The sequence below is a fragment of the Armigeres subalbatus genome, chromosome 1 (genome assembly GCF_024139115.2).
Source record: "Armigeres subalbatus isolate Guangzhou_Male chromosome 1, GZ_Asu_2, whole genome shotgun sequence".
NCBI lineage: Eukaryota > Metazoa > Arthropoda > Insecta > Diptera > Culicidae > Armigeres > Armigeres subalbatus.
Genome location: NC_085139.1, coordinates 25384059 through 25408911, shown reverse-complemented (window position 1 = coordinate 25408911; position 24853 = coordinate 25384059). Strand labels below are relative to the sequence as shown.

General features: G+C 41.9%; 1 protein-coding gene and 1 long non-coding RNA gene across 3 annotated transcripts in view; one reads left to right on the top strand and one right to left on the bottom strand.

Moving 5' to 3' along the window:
- Positions 1-24853, top strand: part of LOC134222896 (uncharacterized) — an 80640-nt gene that overhangs the window by 33319 nt on the left and 22468 nt on the right. For both annotated transcript variants that reach the window (XM_062702048.1, XM_062702043.1), the window contains one exon: positions 17738-17866. In XM_062702048.1, coding sequence (XP_062558032.1) covers positions 17738-17866 — 129 coding nt within the window. The remainder of the gene's footprint in view (positions 1-17737; positions 17867-24853) is intronic.
- Positions 14227-15216, bottom strand: LOC134208188 (uncharacterized). Its single transcript, XR_009978535.1, has 3 exons — positions 15029-15216; positions 14891-14953; positions 14227-14837 (listed from the first exon to the last, which is right to left on the bottom strand). It is a non-coding gene; the product is annotated as an uncharacterized LOC134208188 (long non-coding RNA).

Here is a 24853-nt window from a genome sequence, read left to right as displayed (position 1 = left end):
ATCATGAATACCAATGCGCATGTCGGAAAAGCTTTGCACGGTACCAACAAGACAATAGCGCAAGGAATCCGGGCTTCCATCGACAATGAATTTGAATGGTGAAATCGCCTTAACTACTCAGCAAGTTTTCCGCCTAGGGGAACGGTTCGGCACTTCATCTCATAGCTCCTATTTCCATCCCATCAAAAACAAAGCAATTAAAAGGAATTTGGTTTGTTTCTTATTTTTATGATTTTTTTCACCAGTGAGCACGCGTGGTAGCAAAAAGAAGCGACGAGATTGGTGCTGTATTTCTTTGTTTTGCGATGAGATGAATATATGTACAGTGAGATTGAAAACGGAACAGTTCCCCTATATGCCGAAAAATTCGCGAGCGTTTTCAGTGTCAAAAGGATGAGTGACAGCCAAGTCTCTATCGCAGCAGGGAACGTTCCCCTCAGCAACCAATCTTTGGGTGCAATCAACATCGATTATGACATGATCCTGAGAGCCGCAAATCAGTTAAAATCGTCAAATAATCCCGGACCCGACGGTGTACTGGCCGTCTTCATCAAAAGGCATATCGGGAGTTTGCTTGGTCCACTTCTTTTCTTGTTCAGATCTTCAATCATCAATGGTATTTTCCTCTCCTGCTGAAAGTTTGCACTAATGTTTCCAGTCCACAAAAAGGGAACCAAACGCGATGTGAACAACTATCGAGGGATTACGTCATTGTGTGCCGTCTCGAAGCTGTTCGAACTCGTCATTATGGAACCACTGCTTTCACACTGTAAGCCACTTCTTAGTGATGATCAGCACGGATTTACTGTCGGTCGCTCAACTTCCACCAATTTACTGTTACCTCACGTCCTACGTCACGAACAGTCTAACAGAACTCGCTCAAACGAATGTTATTTATACTGACCTCTCTGCAGCTTTCAATAAGATTAATCACTCATTAGCCATTGCAAAACTGGACCGATTCGGAGTCATTCAGTAAGTGTTCATGCACCATCCGGTATACCACAAGGGAGTCATCTCACGAAAAAACAGCCCATCATTTGCAATTTCAGCCTTCTTTGTACAGAAAAAGAGCGAGTGAGCCTTTTGAAGGACCTCGGCGTGATCCTAGACTCGCAACTAGTATTCAAGCAACACATCTCATTCGTCGACGACAAAGCATCCAGAACTATGGGATTCAACTTCAGAGTTGCTAAGAATTTCACCGACATATACTGTTTAAAAGCTCTCTATTGCTCCCTGGTGCGCTCGACTCTAGAGTACTGTTCTGTTGTCTGGAGTCCGTCTTACAACAACGGTGCTGAGAGAATCGAATCTGTTCAACGCCGTTTCCTTCGATTCGCGCTTCGTAGGCTACCTTGGCTGGATCCGTTTCGCCCATACCGAGTTACGAAAGCCGATGTCAGATGATCAACTTGGAGCTACTTTGCTCAAGGAGAGATGTCGACAAAGTCATTATGATCGCCGATACCCTGCAGGGACGAATCGACTGTGGAGCTATGTTGGAACAAATAGACCTGAACGTCCAGCCACGCATGCTCCGTAACAGCCATATGTTGAGGCTGCCCTTTCGTCGTACAAATTATGGCATGCATGGACCTATTTGTGACCTACAGCGTGTCTTCAACAGAGTCGCATCACTCTTCGATTTCCACGCCACACGGAGCATGTTACGCCGAAGATTTTCATCGTTCTTCGCAGACATAAACAGACGAAGACAATGAATATGCTTGTTGAAATGTTTTATACCTATTTTGTATTATCCCTTGGCACCATCTTTTAATGTTCCAATTTTTTTCAAATACTCTACATCATTGGGGTCAAATGTAGCCTGATGATGCAACAACAATAAATATAAAGGACATTTGGCCGAAAAGGACATCTGGTCGAATAGGACATTTGACCGAACATGTCACTTGAAAACTGAGAAATGAGAATTGAGTAATGAGACGTCTCACTCCTCACTCCTCATTTCTCACATCTCATTGTTAAAAGTTAGAAGCGCGAAGTGAGTAGTGAGATGTCTCACTACTCAATTTTCATTTCTAACTTCTCACTGTTAAAAGCGGATAGCGAGACGTCTCACTACCCACTTCGCACTACTCACTTTTTACAGTGAGAAGTAAGAAATAAGGAGTGAGAAGTGAGACGTATCACTAATCACTGCGCGCTTCTAAATATTTACTGCAAGAAGAGAGAAATCAGGAGTGAGAAGTGAAACGTCTCACTTCTCACTTCTCAAGTGGGTAGTGAGACGTCTCACTACTGCTTTTGCGCTTCTCACTTATTAAAATGAGAATTGAGATATCTCACTTCTCACTTCACACTGTGCAAAATGATAAGTAAGAAGTGAGTAGTGGCATGTCTCACTTCTCACTTCACACTACTCTTTTTTCATAGTGAGAAGTAAGAAATAAGTAGTAAGAAGTCTCACTTTTCACACCTCATTACTCACTTTTCAAATGACCAAATCGGCCAAATGTCCTGCTATGCCAAATGACATTTTCCTTCAAATGACCTGTTGATCAATAAACTGTTTGGCCGGATGTCCAATTCGACCAAATGTCCTATTTGGCCAAATGACTTATTCCACCAAGTTACTTATTCGGCCAAATGACCCTTTTGATCAAATAACTTTCGGCCTGATGGTCTGTTCGGCCAAATAGTATATTCGGCCAAAGAACTATCTGCCTAGTGGCCTTCGCCCAACGGTATTCGGTCAAACGCCCCCCCACCCCCACACACTCACACAATGGGTCTGGGGGGCGGGGAAAATGGGTCATCACTCTCATCGGCAGCCTGGAGGTCGTAGAGCAAAATCGTTCAAAAAGGTCTCTTATATTTTAGTCTTCTTGCCCTCAGATACATTCAATCCATCCTACAAGCATTTTAAGTAGTTGAAACAGTGACCCATTCATACCCTCATTTGACCCATTGTCACCTCCGACGACGGTATGTGGAAAACGATACTGAGGACCGAAAACATGTTTTTTGAGGAGGATAATATTTATGAAATATGCAAAAATATCCACTGCCTACCGGCGAGAATCGAACCAGTTGTATGAGATTCGCCAGAAGGTCTTTTGCAAGAATCAATTTGCCAGAATGACCCATTCCCCAGAAAGCCGTTTGCCAGAATGCACCATTTCCTAGAATTGGTTATTACCTATCTGCAATGCACGCGTTTGCCCAGTATGCGCAATACGTCTTAATGCCATGAACTTTTGGCATAACTGTGAACAGCGTCAAAGGGAGGCGTCATTTAGCATAAGGGACATTTTTCATAATTTTGCTTTGTTGTTATTTTTTAGTTGTTTTCTAGTGAGGAATATAACACCGCAACGGTCGATAATAGAATTGAAAGGTTGTATGACATTCGCCAGAAAGTCATTTGCCAGAAGGCCTTTTGCCAGAATGGACCATTCCCCAGAAAGTCATTCGCCAGAATGCACCCCAAGCGACACACTTGTCATAAACGAGTAGCTGTCACTTATACGACCAAGTCCTGTCATATATAAGTTCCTGCAACCAAATAGATCTAAATTGTGCTGCTCGGGACCATTCCCTAGAATTGATCATCACCTATTCGCCATGCGCACGTTTGCCTAGTATGCGCAATAATTCCTAACGCCATGACCTTTTGGCATAACTATGAACAGCGCAAAAGGGAGGGCCATTTGGCATAAGGGACATTTTTTATAATTTATATAACACTGCACCGGTCGATAAAATAAAAATTGAAAATACCTAATCTGTACATAAGAAGTAAGCATACATAAGTATAGCAGCTTGCCCGGATTAAGGCAAAAATGGCGGATGTGATCCTTTCTTTCTAATAGGTGATTTCCCGGATCAAGGGAATGGTAGGTATGATCCCTTCTTTCAAAATAAGTGCTTACCCGGATTAAGGTAATGGTGGGCGTGACCCCTTCTTTAAAAGCAGGCGCTTGCCCGGATTAAGGCAATGGTGAATGTGATCCCTTCTTTAAATGCAAGCGCTTGCCCGGATTAAGGCAGTGGTGGAGTTGATCCATTGTTTAAAATAGGCGTTTGTAAAAAATGAAGCAATGGTGGATAAAATCTTTTTTTAAAGAAGGCGCTTGCTCCGATTGAGGCAAGGGTAGATGTTATCCTCTATTTAACAGTAGGTGTTTACCCGTGTCCGTGTTTGAATATGGCAACTGTGGATATGATTCCTTCTTTAGAAGTAGACATTTTGCCTTGACTTGCAGATGTAACTTCTTCAATGAAAGCAAATAGCTGTCTTTTGATATTTCTGGCGAATGGTACATTCTGGCAAATCACATTCTGGAAAATGGTCTATCCTGGGAAATGGCTTTCTGGCAAAAATCATCCTGGCAAATTGATTCTGGTAAATAGTTTTCTGGCAAATGTCATACAATAATCGAACCCACATCTCTCAGTACGCTAGACGGGCGTTCTACCACTATGCTACGGTAAAGTTAATGCTACCCTCATTAAGTTACCCTAGCGGTAATGTGATTAATACGGTGCAACCCCCTACGGCAATTAACAGATCAATCACACGCATCTACACTCCTAGCCAAAAGTTTGGGTTCACCCTCAGAAAGTATAGGCAAACATTTTTGGTCGTATTTTCGCCGTCTTACATCCAATTTCGGGAATTGTTACCTCAATTCAAAGAATATGAGTAGATCTTGCATCGTAGGAATTTCAAACCAACAATTTTCAATGTTTTTATGTGCTAATATAGTACATTAAGATACACATTTTTCTTGTATTTATTTTGTAGAAATATGTTGATTTTTCTCAAAATCGAGACCACAAAATTTCGAAATAAGAAGTGGAACGGAACCCAATATTAATCATCTTTGAGATGCATTGATGAAATTTCGGCGAAAAAATGTTGTTTTATTTTTTAAAATCAAAATGTTTACTCAAGTGTATGTCGTAACTTTTAATTTAACTTACCACTTCGGATAGTAATCAAACGATTATCATCCGCAAGAATAAACTGAGACGTGCTACTGCCTCTAAAATAGCCAACAGAATGATTCAGAATTTCGCTCTCTGTTTCTTCATTTGTAGTCTGAGTTCCAGACCATGAACGGCACTTGAAACCGACTGAAAATCGTTCCACTCTTTCATGCCCACACATGCCCAATCTTCATTCTCTTCTTTCAATTCGACCGAAAACCATCGCAATGAAAATTCAAATAATGCTTTCCCTGTCTCACAGCCTACATGCAATTTATTCCTTTTGCGGTACCAAATACATTAATAGCTCTCACTCCGAATCTATGACAAAAGGTCGAAAGACAAAAGGTCGAAGTACAAAAGGTCAAATGGACAAAAAGTCGAATGGATAAAAGGTCGACGGGACAAAATGTCGAAAGGACAAAATGTCGAAAGGATAAAAGGTCGAAGGGACAAAAGGTCGAAATTACAAAATTGGTTAAAATTTAAAAGCCATAGTATTGAGAACAATACAAAGGAAAACTATAATGCAAGTACCGTCATCGGAGTTTACATCTAAACAGAAACCATTGAATCAACAATTTGACACCACAATACACGAGTTAATAGTTCGAGAACACAGAGTACTTTTAAAAAAACTTAAACGTCTAACTACCTTCACTGTTCACAACCAACTGCTTTATTATCACTTGTCATAAGACGCGTTTGTACAATCCCATTGAATTTCACCACTTAATCGTACCTTGACAGATACGTATTTCGACCTCAACAGTAAGGTGGTCTCCAGTGTCTCGTACTTGACTCGACTGATTTATTATCCTGAACTTAACTACATTACAAGTATGCTGAGTCTGCACTGCCTCGGTAGGTACAGGTTTGATGATCGCCCTCGATATCGTTCGCCTGGTTCTGCTGATGCGCCTCGATGTTGCCAACTCCAAAATGCTGACACCGATGGGAACGTCGATGGAATTCCACAAAGTCTGGTCGGCAACGACCTTAACTCACGGTTCCAGGCCCCAGCTCTCCATCCTCGAATGCGCCCCACGCTCGCCAAGTCGTTTTACACTTGGTCTGGTCCACCTCGCTCGCTGTGCTCCACGCCTTCTCGTACCTGCCGGATCGGAAGCGAACACCATCTTTGCAGGGTAGTTGTCCGGAATTCTTGCAACATGCCCTGCCCATCGTACCCTTCCGGCTTTAGCTATCTTCTGGATACTGGGTTCACCGTATAACTGGGCTAGCTCGTAGTTCATTCTTCGCCGCCACACATTGTATTTTTGTACTCTGCCAGAGATGGTCTTAAGCACCCGTCTCTCGAATATTCCGAGTCGTATATTTAGTATTTTTCATGTATACTGAATTATAGATTTTCAAATTTTGTTCATTCGACCTCTTGTCCATTCGACTTTTTGTCCCTTTGACCTATTGTCCCTTCGACCTTTTGTGCCGTCGACGTTTTATCCCCTCGACCTTTTGTCCCGTCGACCTTTTGTCCTTTCGACCTTTTATCCCTTCGACCTTTTGTACCATCGACCTTTTGTCTCTTCGACCTTTTGTCTGTCGACCTTTTGTCTTTCGACATTCTGTGCCTTCGACCATTCGACTTTTTGTCCCTTCGACCTTTTGTCCCTTCGACGTTTTGTTCCCTCGACCTTTTGTCCCGTCGACCTTTTGTTCATCCGACCTTTTATCCCTTCGACCTTTTGTCCCATCGACCTTTTGTCTCTTCGATCTTTTGTCTTTCGTTTTTTTTTCTTTTTTTTTTCATGGGATATACTACGGGGAAATTTAGCTTTACAAATAAAAACATCCCCAAGGTATCCTAGAACTAGCAAATATGTAAATTGACCATATGGACTAGATCTAGCACTTGCGTTGATTCCTCTTCGCTGATTTGGGAAACGAACTTTACGTCAATTTCATCCCAGGCGCAGCATTCATGGATGCCACAGTCGATAACTGGTGCTCAACTACTCCTCTCCTAATCGGATGCCTATGTCTAAAACGCGGTGTCACAGATGCTGACAAATATGGGTTGAGCTTTCTTGAACGACTTTGCTTGCTTCAGCAGATATACATATACAGTCAGAGTGCTCTCTTACTACCGGCAATGATTCGGCAGCATCACTGATGTCACATCTGGTGGCATTGAAAACGACCGTGAAGCCATCTGTGGCCAGTTTGTCCACCAAAATCCACTGGAAACCAATGAAACATACCGAACGTCAACAAGCCCCATACCCGAGCAGGAGCGACGACATCGATAACAGAAATTGGTATGATTTAGCCTTGCATAAGAGGTAAAATACCAAAAAATAATACCAAAAACTTATATGCAGAGTACTTGAGGCATACCGTGTTAAGGTATTTCAATACCAAACGAATAATAATTGGTTAGGCATTTGGTATTGAAATTCAATTTAATAACTGAGTTTGTTATGGTGTTATTTAGGTGTTTTTTTAATTCTAGATTAAGTTCAACACCGGGGCTAGTTCATAACAAAGTATGGTATCAATAACAGAATTAAGTATTATTGAGCCAATTTCTCCTGCTCGGGTATCTATCGCATTGACACACTGATGTTGATCTTAGCCTTCTTGCCACTTTGTTTATCTACGGACCTCTTCTGTTCTTCATCACCTCTCTTCTACAGAACTGGCGAAAGGCAATCTCGCTACATGTCTTCTTCTTCAACTTCATTAACTGCGAGGTTTCTGAGTCATGGTACCATTTTTGCATTCGTATATCATGAGGCTAACACGATGATACTTTTATGCCCAGGGAGATCGAGACAATTTCCAGTCCGAAAATTACCGCCGGCCGGCACCGGGAATCGAACCCACAGCATGGTCTTGCTCTGTAGTCGCGCGCCTTTCTGATAGACTAAAGAGGGCCCCATGTGCAAGTGACCCGGGTTTATACAGTAGGACCAATTTAAATCGTGAGTAGCAGTTCCTTTCTTCCTGTGTGTTGCTGAGCTTCTCATTGAATACACTGAATCGGCACTAAGTTCGAGTTCACGAGCTCACCAACTGCATTGCTGAGTCCGTGTCCGGCCAATCCTCTAAGGCATTCACTAACCCGCCGTAAAAGTTCGGCAAACTCAGGCTATTCGTAGCTGCTCTTCCGAACTATATTCGGCTTCCGAAATTTGGTCTTTTTCACTCGATATCATCACCCTCACTCAACGAAACCATTTTCTTCACGAAAGTTATCGTCGACTTTCCGTAGGGGCAAGCCAGAGTAAACGCGACGTGCGATGCGACGCGACGCGACAGTGCAATTTGACAGCCTGTTGATAATGATTGTTATTCTTTTACGTGAGTCGTGTCGCGTCGCATCGCTCGTCGCGTTTACTCTGGCTTGCGAATACCACGAAATACGGTGTGTACTTCGTAGACTCGTGCACTGCGTTACGAATTGCACATGCAATCGTCTGCAAATTTTCTGCCCAGTCCTTGTGCTGTCCAATGGTGGCCCGAATCGCTGTCGTGACAACCCGATTCACTCTCTCCGTGTTGTTCACTTGGGGGTGGTACGACGGGGTGAGCCAGTGATTAACGCCATAATCGGCCAGCAGATCGCGGAAAACTTTCGAGGTAAACTGCGTACCGTTATCGGTTAAAATTACCTCCGGTACTCCGAAAAGCAGGAAGATCATTTTTTTGACGAACTCGACTAAGGAGTTGGCTTTCGCTTCACGAAAGGGCTGCACCAAGACAAACTTGCTGAAGACGTCTGTTGCGACAAGCAGGCACGTGTGTCTACCTTTACCGGATGCAGGCAGAGGACCGACGTAATCCAATGTTACGAATTGCCATGGATACTCTACGAACTCTTTTTGAGCACCCATCGGCGGTGTAGCATTGATGTTCCCCGCTTTGGACGTTTGGCATTTTAGGCACTGCTGACAAAAGTTCCTTACGTGTTTGGCCAGTTTAGGCCACCAATACCGGCGTTTAAGGCCCTGCAACGTCTTCTCTACTCCGAAATGTGCAACCTCATGCTCTTTCTTCATAATTTCGGCTCGTTCCATTTCCCGCGGAATCAGTTTCCAACGAAATCGGTTGTCCTCGGTTCGGTTCTTGGCTGCCATGTACCGAAAAATGTTTCCATCAGTGACACGATAACCGGTGTGTTTCTCCGGATTGCTTCGAATACTTTTAACGTGTTCCTCGTATTCGTCGTCCTGGACTGACAATTCTAGGAGGTTTACGGATCTAGAGAGGCAGTCGGCCGTAATATTATTCGCTCCTTTCCGATATTCGAGCTGAATGTCGTACGATTGGATCTTCAGCGCCCATCGCAGGAGTTTGGAGTTCCCGGACTCCACTCCAATGGTAAACAACCAGAGGAGGCTGCGTGCATCCGTGATCACTCTGAAACGCGATTTTCTATAGTATACATAGTGGCGGAAGCTTTCATTGGCCAACAGCACTCCTTCTCCACGCTCCAGCACGCTTTTCTAGTCCTGCTGAGCTTCTTGCTGAAATAAGCAACCACCCTATTCTCGCCATCAATTTCCTGGATAAGAGCAGCTCCTACCGCTGTATCCGATGCATCACTTTCGATGGTGAAAGGTTTGTTGAAGTCTGGATTGGATAGAATCGGTGCCGAGGTCAACACTGATTTCAGCTCCGTGAATGCGTCTTCCGCTGCTTCTGTCCACTCGAACTTTTTCTTCGCTTTCTTCAAGAGGTCCGTTATCGGCGTTGTAATCCGGCTGTAATTCTGTATAAATCGCTGGTAGAAACCTGCTAATCCCAGCAACCTCCGCACGTCTTTGACCGTCTTTGGCCGAGCGTAGTCCAGAATTGGCGAAATTCTCGAGCCATCGATAGCTACACCCCGTTCCGTCAGCAGATAGCCAAGATATTTCACCTGCTTACGACAGAACCGCGATTTTTCGAGGGAGATGGTAAGGTTTGCCTTCCTCAACCTTTCCGCTACAATTCTCAATAGACGCATGTGCTCTTTCAGGGTCCTGGACGCTATCACGATGTCGTCCAGATAGACGAACACCGAGGGGATTAAGTCAAATCCGATGACCTTGTCCATTAACCTGCACATGGTAAAGGGCGCGTTGGTTAGCCCGAATGGCAATACCTTGAACCTGTACAGTCCTTTACTGGTCCGGAAAGCTGTATAGTTTCGACATTCCTTTTTTAGCGGTACTTGGAAGTATGCGTCCTTCAAATCGATGATTGAGAAGTATTTTGCATTCTCCAGGCGTTGGAAAATTTCTAGCATATGGCTAGCTTATGGGATAGCTGTCTTTGATGGTCATGCTATTTAGTCTACGTGAGTCTAAACAAACCCTAATTTTCCCGTTAGACTTCCTGACCGGAACTAGGGGGTTTGTCCACTCACTGTAGCACTCTTCTATGACGCCCATATCCTTGAAACGTTGTATTTCCGCATCGATTTCCTTTTGAATCGCTGGAGCTGATCGGTACATTACCTGATTCTTCGGTTTCGCTCCCTCCTTCAGCACGATTTCGTGTTCGATCAATTGCGTCCGCCCTAGATTCCCGCTACTGGTAAATTCAAACTTCTTCACCACCTGAATCAACTCCTGTCGCTCTCGATTGGTCAACTCGTGTTCCGTCTCCAAGGTTTCCACTGTGGGTTCCTGCTTATCCTCTGGGATGTCGAAGGTCGGCACGTCTAGTGTCGTATCACTACCTGTCGACTCGATCCTAGGAAGCTCTCCCACTGGCTCCAGTGTAAAGGCAATAGTTTCTTCTGCCTCGGTACCACCACCGTTGGTACCACTCTAGTCACGTTCTTGTAGGTGTAAGGGATGTTGAGGTATCCTAAGCATCGGTACTCGCTATTGTCAGCTGTGCTGACTCTGAGTCGCGTTGGTTGTAGTTTGAGGTCATATTTCTCAGCCAACTCCAGTGAGTTTACCACACTTATTCCGGCCCCAGAGTCTAGCAAAGCTACGATCTCTGTGTCGAAAACCTTTACACGTAAATATGGGCATCGTCTCGTCTGTATTTTTATGGTGTAGATCCGGTCCACCGGATCGAAATTCGTCGCTTCCTTGGGAACACTAATGTTCAATGGAATGTTCGAGTTCCCTGGCGAACACTCTCTTATTGGTTTCCCTGATACTGACCACTTCGCATGTGGCTGGATTCTGCGCATCGTTGACAGGAACGAATCGTTCTTCCCAGCTCTCCGCAACCGTAACAAAAGATTGCTCGTGGTTCCTTACAATCTCGCCAATTGTGACCCGGCTTTTTACAGTTCCAACACAGATTTCCTGTCGTTCGGTCTGCATGCTGCTGGCTCATGGCGCCGGTGTCTCGCGATCCAGTTTGATGGCTTCTTCCACTTACTCTGTTTCCTCTCTGGTTCGACCTGGTGTCTACGACAGCCAGTTCCTCCGGACCTTCATCGTCGTCCTGCGATGAAGCGCACTCTACGTGATGCACGTTGCGATGATTTCTCGGTTCTGCTATTCTCGTCTCCGATTGCGAATGGAAACTGCTGTCAGCTGCGTCAATCCTGTGATTCAGTTCTATCAGATGCTCAAGGTCTCGTACTCGAACGATGGAGATTTTTGAGCGGTAGTGTGGGCGCATATTGTCCCAAACCACCTCAAATTTTCGCCTTCGAGAGAGTGGTTTTGAGAGCATCTTGTTCAATCGCTCGATTTCTGACAGGAAAGCACTGAACGGTTCTCCTCTCTGTTGCTTACGCTCGTGGATCTTCTGCCGAATCCCCTGATCCTGGTTCGGATTTCCGAACCTAAAACGAATTTTCTCCTCAAAATCGTCCCAATCTTCGAATTCGTCCACGTAAGTGAAGAACCAATCCGAGGCTTGTCCTTCCAGGATTAGGTGAATGTCACGGAGTAAACTTCGCTGAGAAACTTCCTCCCGCTGAGCAATCTTTTTAAGTTTGTACAAAAAGATTTCTACCGACGTCGTTCTGTTGTCGCCGGAGAAGGAGAGCTTCCAATGCTCGATCCTTCGAGCTTGGCGATAGTTTCTACCCCGATGATCTTCCGAATTGTACGACCCTCTAGTGCTGTAACGTTCATCGCTAGGCGATCTCCAATTTCGTCGTTGCTCGCTTGGTCGAATGCGATCCCATCTTCCGCTCTGTTGAGGTGGACCTTGCAGGTCATGCGCGCCATGCCAGCCGTAACCTCTTCTACCATTCGCTCCATCATCAGATTCGTCAGTCGTGTCCTCTCTGCGTTGTTCGAAATTCCAGCTTTTCACGTCTTTTTGCTTGCTCGTGCAACCCTTTCCTTCATTTCGTTTGACCTCTTCCGGTTCGTAACCATATTGTCTCCTATCGTCTCGTTCCGTGATCCTGCTTCTACTCTGCTCTTCCCGTTCGGCTTGTTCGTTGTTTCGCGATTTCTGCTGAGCCTTCTGACCACCCCGCATTCGTAATTGTTGAAGAGCATCTTGTAGTTCACGGACCTTGCTTTGCAGTTCTTCGTACGATGGCCGAGCAACTTCTGGTTTCAAGAACGAACTCTTTTCCTTCGGTCTGGTACCTAAATTTTTCCCTATTTCATCGTCATGGCCAGGAGAAGTTTTTTTCCCAAGATCTGTCCTACCTATCTCGTCCCCGGAAGCTTTTTCAGTGTCGCTTCGAAGAGTCTCTGAAATAGACCTAAGAAGGTCTTTTCTGATGTTCTCTGCTTCCCTGTCTGAGGTCTCCGCCCTCCTAACTCGTAGGTAGTAGTGTCTTAATCGAGATACTAGTCCAGGATCCCCCTCTTTTTCCTGCCACGCTTGTTGAATCTGTTGTACCCTATTCGAGATAATGTCAACCTCCTGTTCGAATTTGTATGGAGATCTATAGTCCCTTCCCTCCTTTTGAAAAAGTTTCCGCAACAACCGCAGTTTTGTTTGCTCATCTTTCTTGATATCCTCCTTATAATTTCGCAAAATTAGCTCATAATTAATTTCTTCGTTTGTCAAGTAATCAGCGTGTGGAAATAACATTTTGTAGGATAATGGAATCTGTACAGGTCTCAATAATATTCAAATCACTTCTAGGGTCACTTATGTATACTTTTTTATTATGAAGGAAATTTTAAACGGCACAATTTACACAAATATAATTTTAAATTCACACAACAAACAATACGTTTATAATAAGTAAAAAGGAAACCAATTTGTGTGAATAATGTGTACTAAACTAAATATTGTATAATAGAAATGAAAGGAGTTAAATACCGCATATAAATAGAAATAATAATAAATAGTTTTTATGTAAAGAATGTGTTTGTAACAATACCAAAAAAGGAAAGAAATATCCAAAAAACGTGCAATTTCCAATGAGCGTCCAAAAATCGAAAAAATGTCTGCCTTCTAAACGTTAGGGCGCCAAAATTTATAGCGCGCAAATGCGGCTAAAGGTTTTTCCCCTTTTTCCCGTCCCGTTCCCGACTCCAAAAACAGACGGCTTAAGCGCCACCTCCGAAGAGGACCGTCTGTCGAGGTTTGTTTGCCCGGCAAGAAACCCAACTCAGGGCGGATTTAATGTATAAGAGTCCAAATAGCGATTTAGGGGACGAAACAGGAATTCAAACAAAAAGCCTAATCGAGATTTCTCCAAAATTAGGAAACGCCCTAAGCTTTCCACAAAAATGGTTGGTGCTAACCGTCGTTCTACCAGTACACAAAGACACCACTCACGCGTATCATCATTGGAAGACTTCCCCCAATTCAAAAATTCCTAGTTGCTTCAGACACGTGAGTGGAGAGACTGATTTCCCAGGCAGTCTATCCTGGCGTACAAAAAAAAACAAAAAAAACAACTAAATCAGTAGAACGACGCGAACGTGAGAAATCTCGAAGACAAAATAAACTGTTACAGGGAAAGCGCTAACATTACAAAACTACAGCCATAGAGTAACACAAACAAAAAAAATATTGGCTTTATTCAGTTTTCATTAAGGTGATTATAGAATGAAGCCAGAAATTGGCCATTTTGTAAACCACATGCTTTTCCATTTTTTTTTCAAGAGCACGAGATGAAAGATCCATAACGTATATGGGGCTGAAATAATGGTAGATTGTTTGCTCAGTTATGCTGAACAATCATAATTTGAGTTTCGGCACTGGACGAAATCTATTACGCCAGATATGGGCTTTTGGAAATGTATGTAGATAAACGTGTGGTGAATTTGAAATTCACCACGGGCTTTATTCTATAATCACCTTAACCTAGGTTTTTATTTCATGTTTCGTGTTCCTTCTTCTCTTCTTTCCTCTCTAGCTTTCCCTACTGTGTGTGTGCGGATTTCTGGCTTCTATCGACGTCTAACTTCTACTATCGACCATCGTCGATCTTCGAGCTCGGGATTAGTGTGTGGAGTTTAACGCATGCGTATTGTTATTTGTTTGGCTTTGTACTCACGGTACCCTTTGTCCGGCAGCGGACGAAAGCTGATGGTAAAGCAGAATTTTACCGGCGGGCCGTCGATGGAGGCGATGTATTGCGGCAACCGTGCCAAATGCGACGATGGCGGAGTTCTCTCGTAGACTACGGCGACGATTGGTCCAAAACGATGGACTGCTGCGCAACGGAAATTCCCAGACGGTGGATGGTCCCGAACTGGTACTGAGACGCGCGCACCGACAAAAGATGGCGCAGATGACGACGATGGGGATCGTCGAAGGCTTGATGCTGTCGCGCTACGGGTCGTAGCGAAGAAAAAAGGCTTTCGATGGCCACTCTGTCGGAACGATGGTTCCCTTCCGGCTTTCCCCTCAAACCGGGACTTCTGTGCACTGAAGCGTGGGGTCGAGAGTTGCGTTTGGCTTGTGGATGCGGTGTGCCGAGTATGGGCCGTGGATCGCTAGAAGCGAATCCTAAATAAAAAGCCGTCGAACGGCTGTTCGACACATTTAACAAAAAAATTCTCCACACAACAATTTCACTAATTACCTTCTCTTTTACTGAATCGCACACACAATTTGACCGCACGTAACCTTTGACAAAGGTCAATAACTTTGGCTACACTGAAGGAACAGAAAGTAACATTTAATTTAATCTTAAAGACTTCTCACATTTTAAATAAATTACCAGATAAAACACACCGCGACACTAAAAGATTTTCACGCACTCTCGCCTCTTCCACGGTCCAGGTCAGAATGGACGAGTAGAAGTTCTTGAAGCCCTCAGAATAAGTGAGGACTTATTGCTTCGTGACCGGAAGTACGTGAAATTACCGAAGTAATTGCACGACTTGATCAACGACGATTCTCATCAACCACGAATGTGAACCGATTAAAGCGCTATCTCTTTCGCTTTCCTTTTCGTCTGAATGACCTGTCTCGCTTAATTTATCTTTGGACTCTTATACTTTTTAGAAGAGAGCAACACTCGGATTTGAACTTTGACCCCTCGAGTTTTATAGCGGAGTGGGAATGATTGCATACGCTTTGATTAATGAAGGCGACTTGAATGCAAGCTATGCGGATTTGAAGTAGTGCATTTTATTGGAAATGGGGACACTGAATATCTCAACATAAATGACTATGGGATGCAAGTGAATTTAACAATGAACATAAATAATTACAAATAGAAAATAAATTAACATTGAGAACAAAAATAATAAATAGAACGGAAATATTTATATTATGTTATTATATTATATGTACAATTTCACGAATATATTCAATAAATCTAAAAATAATATTTACAAAATAGCGACCATGTTACACCGTACGTCTTTGTCACACAAACCGATTGTATCCGGGCTTTTTGTTTGTCTTTCTTCTATCCCTGAGTTTCCGACTCCGTTACGGATATCACGTATCAGAGTACTTCTCGTTCTTCTCTCAGCAACACTCTCCTGCGTTGAGCTGTCTGTCTTTTTATTGAAAACTGAACTACTGAAGGCGATAATCATCCCAGAATCTAATTTGATTGACAAAGTTATGAGATTTAGTCTAATTTATCAAATAAGTATACTTTAATTTACCAAAAAAATATTTTACACCTTTCAATACATATTATTGCCCTCCGCAATTTCTTGTTTTATTCTGAGGCAAAACCAGAGAGAGGGCGAAATACGAAATACTTTTACGTATTCAATGTGCCGATTTTTTTTTCAAGTAAATTCATCGTTATACACGTTGTATTGTGCCAGATGTCTCGACGATGTCATGAAATATGATACAATAAATATTTCCTACCAGCATCAAACCTATCTTGCTAACGTAACTCGCTGTTTTCATGATCAACGTCGGTATCAGCAGACAATTTTAATAGGGGAGAAAGGTGTATAACGCACCCCCTGGGCTAAATTACCTCATTAATAAAATCACTTATATAATCTGTTGTAGGACATTTATGAACGAATATTATCAATAGAATTTAAAATAAGTTATCTAATATTGAGCATAGGAAAAAATGACAATAATCCCTCCATATTCACCATATTCACTGAGTAATTTTACACTGCCATTCGGGCGTTTTGCCCCAGGCACATTTTTAAAACATTTTTTGAATGCGTTAGAAAGTAATGAAAACCTTATTGTTTTGAATATGAAATCATTGTGAAATATAGTTGGTTCTGTAAAATTCGCATCTGCACGTTGAAATGGTTTGGTATTCTTGTTTATATCGGTGAAAACATCAAAAAAGCTCAAGGGGTGCATTTTGCATTGTTCTTACCTACAGGAAATTGGCCGTCTGAGCCGATTTGTTCAAACCCCTCGTCTGAAACAGAGTTATGATAATTTCCAGCAAGTCTGCGACTGTGGTGGAAACAATCGATTGGGTGCGAGTGCACGTGATGATTGCGTAATCAAAGCATCGAAATCATTGCCCATTATAGGTCTATGACCCGTCTAATCCAAACTAGGAAAGTTCTGCAAAAGTCATGCTCTCATTGCCGTGTCCTGATCCTGCTGCTGCTGCTGATGATGGTAGGTTTAATTTCCGTCTCCACGGGAGCACGGAATGATTGATGGAAATGGTCAATTCCGGCAGCATGATTGATTCAATCATCTCTTCTCTCCACTGCTGGTCGAATGGACGACGACAACGACGACCAGCTATACCTTTCTGACATTATGGACCAGAAATAATTCACTTTTGTCTTGTGTTCATTTCACCTGGTACTGCTGCAGATTGGTGTGTTGTTCTTCTTCGAGCAACAATGATCGACCGGCGCCGACCGGCGATGACGACGTTAACGACGGCAATGGGAAATGGCACCCCGTCCCAGTGGAAAATTCTTGTCCCCATAGTGGTCGATTTTTCAGTAAAAGAGGGAATAACATTATCGCTTAGCGGTTTGATTTGATTTGAGGTTTCAGATCCGTTTTCTACCATTTGTGAAGACGAAGATACGAAATAGTTGGCATGTTTGGACTTTCAGTGTCCCGTACTTAGCTTGACAAGCAACAGAAACACAAAACTGTATCAAAGAATCATGGATTTACCTTCAAACTCTTTGCAACGTTATAAAATCAGAAAAAAAAATTTGAAGTAGAATGGAAAAAAGTAACCAAAGTGAAAGTATCAATTCAAATAATTTTATATTTAAATAAAAATGCAATAATTCTTTTAAAATATAATTCAACATTTTTAGGACAAATTCTTCTAATGTGTTCCATCCAGTCTCATACTACGGTGATTTCACTCCTTAGGCCAGACAAGACTGCACTGGTTCCACTATTGGACAATGATTGAACGTTTTGGAGCCACAGTATTTTTTTTTTTTATGCTCTATAGGCAGTACAAGCTCTGATTTGATGTTTTTTCTCTTCCACGTTTCCCCAGAACTCGGACAATACTGCGCTGCAGTGGAGGACTGCCGCCAATATGCCTACACGTGCGACAGTCAGAAGCACAGCTGCGACTGTGCTGAGGGATACCAAGCGGACGAGGAAGGAAAAAGCTGCGTGGGAGGTACGTCCATACATATGTAGCAATTAGAAGTCTGATAATTTGAGGTATGGTATGTCGGTATGGTATGCATTTTCTACAAAGTTTCAGGAGATTGAGTCGAAATAATACCCGCGTATATCTTGACTCTATGGGCGAGGGGGGCAATATGTCCAAACTATGCAAATATCATTTACAGTTAAAGAAAGTAGCAATATTCTGTTGCCGGAAAACTAATGGAGGAAAAACGAATCTTAGTTACCATCTCTTAGGGAACAAAGCGCCCCACGTCAGTTATTCTCGTTCTAATGTAGACAATACGTGAAGCGTGTGGAGGCGCGTGGTACCTTGTAGGTTAGTGCCACTACAAGGGCGGCGTTTTGCCTCGCCAAAACGTTAGTTGTTTTATCCAAATGTGGAGAATATCAATGTTTTATACCGTTTTATCAATTAAGTAGATATTTTTTTTATATAACGAACATAAATTAAGGCCTAGTTTTGTTACGTCCATCGTCCATCTGAACCACAATAAGTATTAGAGAATACCCAAAAAGTGTTTTGTCTCGAAGGAGTTATGGCGCCACTTCCCCTGCATGGGTTTTCCCGAAATAATAAAATATTTGGAACAACTCACGTGTACGCAAACAACTTTTAAGCTTCTTTGTTCCACTTGATAGAAGGAAGCTCAACTATTTTTGAATTCACGTTTCTGGTGATCGCTGGAGAGTAAAGCCGGATAGATAAGTCCTTTTTATGCGTATTTTTTCCCTCTCACCTCCCGAATCGTTTACCATGTGCGGAGCATAGTACACGAACACCACGCGCGCGGGTTGGCAATCATATTTATTTCCAACCCATTCGACAATACCGCGAACTTGGAGTAGGGTGGTTGTTCCTATCTTGTTCTGAAGTGTGGTTCTTAAGCTTAATGGATCACCTGCATTGAGCATGTTTACGATTCCACAATGGGTCCACCGTATCGAGCAACCACCCTGGAACAATGCATCAGGGATGGCATCGTTTATTCCGTGAACGTACCAACAAATAACACAATACAAATACATTTTCTCGTCGCACACGCTCGATGTCTCTCCCTGGATCTGCACTCGGTGTTCATGTTCTGTTTTCTTTTCCGATTGAATTGTTGTTCATTGAACACTTCATGCAAACTACCGACGACGGTGCGGCAAGTAGGTCCCCGAAGACAAATGAATTTAAAGCCACGAATTGTTCAGCTGTAAAGATATGCAACATTATGTCAATGGACCGAATCCTCGAACCCGCTTGACATTGGTAATGAAAAAATAATGTTAAATAAAAAAGTTTTTTTCATTTATTTTAAAATGGTACCATATACTATTATGTGCAAGAAAAAGCCAAGATAAAGTCAAATTCCTACTCGGGTAGACACACCGGTATTGATAATGGAAAAACGAACTGAATTGAGTTGAACTACACATGCAATGATAAACAAATGTACCGGAATCGTGCGAGATGAATATTAAATTTTGCCAGAGCGTAGGAGTAGAATTTATTGCTGCCATTCGACAACACTTTGGAGCTTTCACATTTTGAACCTATCATTGGAAGCAATTGTTGTTTTGATTATTCTGCCTTGTTCTCAGGTGCTGCCAAGCAATGCAAATTTTGCACATCACTCCAATACAAATAACCTACTTGTTTGGCTTTGTCCGATAGAGAACTTCAGTCAGTCAGCTTGAAAATGTTTGTTCCGTATTTTGTGACTTTTTAGTGCACAGTAGAAAACTCTGAAAATAAGATGCTATGGAAATAGCAGAAAATAAAATAGAGAATGTAACAAAATCAGAGAAATAAGTTGAGTCAAGTACGAGACACTGAAGACCTTACAGTTGAGGTCGAAATACGTATTTTTAAAAGTACCACGTATTACTTGGTGGAATAAAATGGAATTGTACTAAACTCGTCTGATGACAGTGAAAACCTTCCACTGAAAAAGAGCTTCATAATTTCCTAGAAAAATAAAGTTATTTTAATCTTTTAAATTCATTACACAAATATGAACAAGTTTATGGCTTGGTAATGCCTAAACTTGACAGGCAGTCAGAAAAGATATTTTATAAACGGCTGACGATTAATTAATTAATTTATTTATTACCAGAATACGGCCGGAGTGGCCATCTCAATTTTCATTCAGCTCGATCCATGGCTGCACATCACCATCCACGCAGTCTGCGCAAATCGTCCTCCACCTGATCGATCCGTCGGATCGTTGTCGAGAACCATTTTCACCGGATTACCGACTACGTGCCCGGCCTAAAATTCATGTCAGCTGAGTTAGAAAGAGAGTGGATGTTCCTCTCCCGGCATGGAAATTGACAGGGACGGGGCCATGTTGGTAAAACCTGACAAAAACGGGTACGCCAAAGTCCTGGATCACATGCGAGGTGCCGATAGTCTTTCGGCACTGGGTGAGGACGTACGCAGCGCAGACCCCCCCTGGGCATGCAAAAAGATCCTGATGCTAAAGCGCGTATAGCAGAAGCAGATGCTTTCAACTACGAAATGCTGGCCCAAGACGACTTGGATGGAGGCGGGGAAGTGAGGTCTCCGGGCACCGAATTATCGCTCTGGTGCAAAAGTAGAAGCATAAGCTCTAGAATGCTAGTGGCGCTGTAGTCATTTATTTTATTTTTCCGAAATGAGGCTTAATAAGCGAAACTTGGCCTTTTATTGGGCGTCATATTGTAGGATTTTTTTGTTTTATCACCTACGTAAGTTTGACACTTGTGGTACCAGAGTACTTTGGCTGCTAGGTCGCGGCGAACTAGATGTTGGTCACGCAAAATGAAGCGGAATTAGCAATCTCATACTTTGCATCAACATCTTAACGAAACTACGGGCGCAGATGATCTCATCTCCGCCGGTACAGAACAGGTACAATGCGGGGTAGAAGCCGAGCGGGCTATTGTACGACTTAGAGGGGGACCTTTTGACGTGCAGGTGATTTGGTTCACGTTACCAGTCGTAGACGCCAAACGGTCCTTGCGGTAGAAAAACTGTAGGTTGGCTGATCAATGCTCAAGCTTAAGCTTAAGTTGAATAGTGTCACAAATCATGGCTGTGTAAGGGACCAGATCGTAGCAACCTTTGTCAACGTTGCGGAGAGGAAGGACACTTTGCGCAGGCCTGTGATAAGGCACCGAGGTGCCTTGATAGCGTGAGTGTGGCGGAGTGGAGTGGAGTTGCTGACGAACTAAGAGTTGCTTGCAGTGGCCAAATTTCTTAATATGAACAAAGCTCCGAAGAGGTCTCAAACCTCGCTCTAAGGGCCAGAGATGTCCTACACAGTTGGCAAAAATCTGCTCTTTTATTTTTCACAATTTTTGACAATCAAATTATTTTATTCAGTGAGTACAACTAAGAGATGGATATTTGAGTTTTCGAATAGTCACTTTGATCTGTCAAAACCCAAGTAACAATTCTGTGACCGTTGGGTTTTATATGAATTTTAATAAGGTTTTATGGTGGTCATAAACAATGCTAACGAACCAAGGTTCTAAACCATTCTTGAGATATCCATAAAACTCTTATAAACCATCTTTTAAAACTAAACTTTTTGCTGGCTTTGAAGTTTTAATGATAGTTCTATTATTGCTTTCAAATGCGTCATAAAACCAGTTTGGGCCACTGCTTTAAAACAACTCAACGTAACTCGATCTATTCGCCATGTTGAAGTTGGAAAGCAGTGTTGCCGTATAACTTATACCTGAATCATGCAATAAGACGCATAATGAGGTTAGCATATTTTTACCGACATAATGTGAGTGACATGTGTTTCTGATAAACTTAAGGTGCTTCTCATTTCCCAAATAAAAAAAAAACTGAAAAACGACAGGTAAAAAATCTCCTGGTCCTAAGAATCTCCGGTGTTTTCCAATAATACCAATGATGGTTTGTCAAAAACAATTCGATTTCTGTCAATGTTAATTATGTTCTATGAGCAAGGTGTTTTGAAAATTATTCAACTGTAACTCTTATGTGTTGATATTGATTTAAGAAATTAAACACATAAATATGAAATTCTGTTAAATATATGCACTTGATTGGATTGCGGCTTTTCATGAAAAGCTGATACGATGAAGAATCATTTTAATTCACGATGATTTCGAGTTTCCGGTTTCTAAAAAAGTGAAGGAAGAAATAATGTTTGCATTTTTCCGTTAAAGAATTTGCCATTGTAACATACACATATTTTATTCCTACAAATTACACCAGAAACACGAATTGGTAATATTCCATATATTCGTAGATTCACTAATTTCAGGAAATTACTAGCATTCGTGGATGTTTTATACGGATCCGCAAATCCACCGAGAGTTTTTATTTCCACAGGTTTGGCATCGTTGCCCGTAGGATGAAAAGGTGCTTCCTGCCTCAGCCACTAGGCTGCATGTTATCTAACCGAAGGCCATCTGTTGTAGGGAAGTGTAATCATGACAAAGTTTTATAGCAAGTTTAAAACGGTCATGAAGTAACCAAGGAGGATTATTGAGGTTATCACAAAAGTCATTGAGCTATTTATCGCTAGATTTTTGTTTTCATAAAAAGGAATGTCGCCATGTTGAAATAATGATCAACGTCATAGCCGTGATTGAAAAAATACTTCAATTACGATCAAATAGACTATTTAATAGTGGAATTAAATTATTTCTGAGGTTTTTTGATAGAAGCAGGATTACTTTATTACAAACTATTTGAAATTGAAATATTTTGAGCAGTTTGGAAAATTATTTAATTTCCTGTTTTCATGTGTTTATTCGATAATTTCGAGGCGCGTTGATTTTAAGCTTCTACAAACTCAATATTCACGATAAATTTGGTTGCGCATGTCATTCTGCTGTATGAACTACTTAAATAATACTACATTTTCAACATCAAATTAGAAACTGGAAAATAATCCGCACATCATCTTTGCATAGGGGACATTGTTATCTAGTGCAAATAAAAACAAAGGCAATGGAATGACAATAAATATAATCCATATGAAATTGAAACAGTTTTATTGTTACTCTTATGATGGTCACGACAACCTCTTATAGAGTATCAACAAATACAATAAAATGTTTTATTGCAGTTTTTTTACTACTCTTAATACGGTTTTAATAACTTCTTCTAGGTTGGTCCATTAGGCCGGAAGGCTATCTTAATGATGTCATGAAGAGGTTTTGGTGGAGTTATAAGATTTATTAGCAACTGGTCATGAAAACCTCTTATAGAGCATGATAAATCTTAAAATGTTACTTGGGAATAATATATGCCGAAGCTACACGGGGGCGCGCACAGCAAATGCACCGGCGGTGTATTTGCTGTGGAAGACCCGCGTGTATTTGGTGAGCACCATTTTGTTAGATTGAAGTGACATTTCGAAAACTCAAATATCCATCTATTAGTTTCACTAACTGAATGAATTTTATTTGATTGTTAAAAATTGTGAAAAATAAAAGAGCAGATTGTTTGCCAACTGTGTAGGACATCTCTGCTAAGGGCTACGATAGTGGCGAACCCTGACATGTTCAGGACAGCCATACAGAGATACCTGAATGTGTGTAGTCTCCCTGATAGTTGGAAGTGACAGAAACTGGTGTGGTTACCGATGCCTGGGAGACCACCCGGCTACCCATCGACGTACATATAGAACATTCTGTCTACTTTACACCTCGAGGAAGCTACTACAACAGGTTGATCACGTTAGGAAGTCCCGTGGCGTAGTTGGCCACACGTTCGCCTTTTTAGCGGATGGTCATGGGTTCGATTCCCAGCCCCTCCACCAAGCCCTTGTCTGTCGCCGGAGGTGTGCAGCCCAAACGGTGGGGTTTTAAGGTGCGTCTCTTACCGACACAAATTGTTCTTCTCGAAGACATTCCTTCAACGTTCCCAGATAAATGGCAACTAAACAATGTAACGAGCAATTGGATTTACGATATGGATAAATGGACACAATTGACACGATGAGATGGACCCGGCAATGATAAAAATAACGAATGTCTAAAAAAAGATTCTGTGTGGATTCTGTACAGGAGAATACTACAGTAGATCACGGTACAGTAGCGGTTAAGAAACACAGAGTGCCTATCAAATAAAAAAGGAAAGGAAAAAGTTTGATCCCGCACGTCGAAAACAAGGGACGGCCTATCAAGCTATCAGGTTAGGATTTGACAAATAAATTGCATCTTTACATTTGTTCGTGATGTTTTACTCTTCTGTCTGACACGATTTTGTTTATAACGTGAGAAGATTTCATGAAATATGACCAGAGGTATGGTCAATAATAAATAAGGAATATATGGCTTTCTACTAACTACAGTAATAAGATTTTAATTTAGCTATATTAGCAAAAATATACGAAAAAACCCAGATTAATCCACCTAGCGGTGATGGTGCCTTTCTCGTTCGTTCAAAAGGTTTGGAAAAATCTAAATTAACACCAATATGTGGATTAGTCTTATTTTTCATATTTGTTTATATGCATAAAAAAAAATTCTCGCCAAACGCAATTTGTTGCAAACAAATCGGATGAGCATAAGAGCAAAAAATGGCATTTTATTTTGTAGTTTTAAAATTAGTATATTTCGCCATAACTTTTGACCCAATTGTACGATCCGGCCAAGTTTCTATAGGAAACAATGGGACAAGATCCTGCGTCGAATGCAATCTGTTGCGAGCGACCTGAGAAGCACACATATTGCACATCAATCACAGTAACTTATATATGACCGGATTCAGTCACAATATGGTTACTGCAACCAGATTTGTTGAACTTGTGTTGCTTGGGGAATACATGAGGTCTTAGTGCTAAAAAAGTGAGCTAGGCTTTTTTGAACTCTTTTTCATAATAAATAGTAATTTGACCATAACTTCTAAGCCCATAGTCCGATCTGGCCAATTTTCAATAAGAAAATATGAGATATTCTGCCTCGAATGCAATTTAATGCGAGCAAATCGATTGAGGAAAAGTGCCTGAAAAATGAG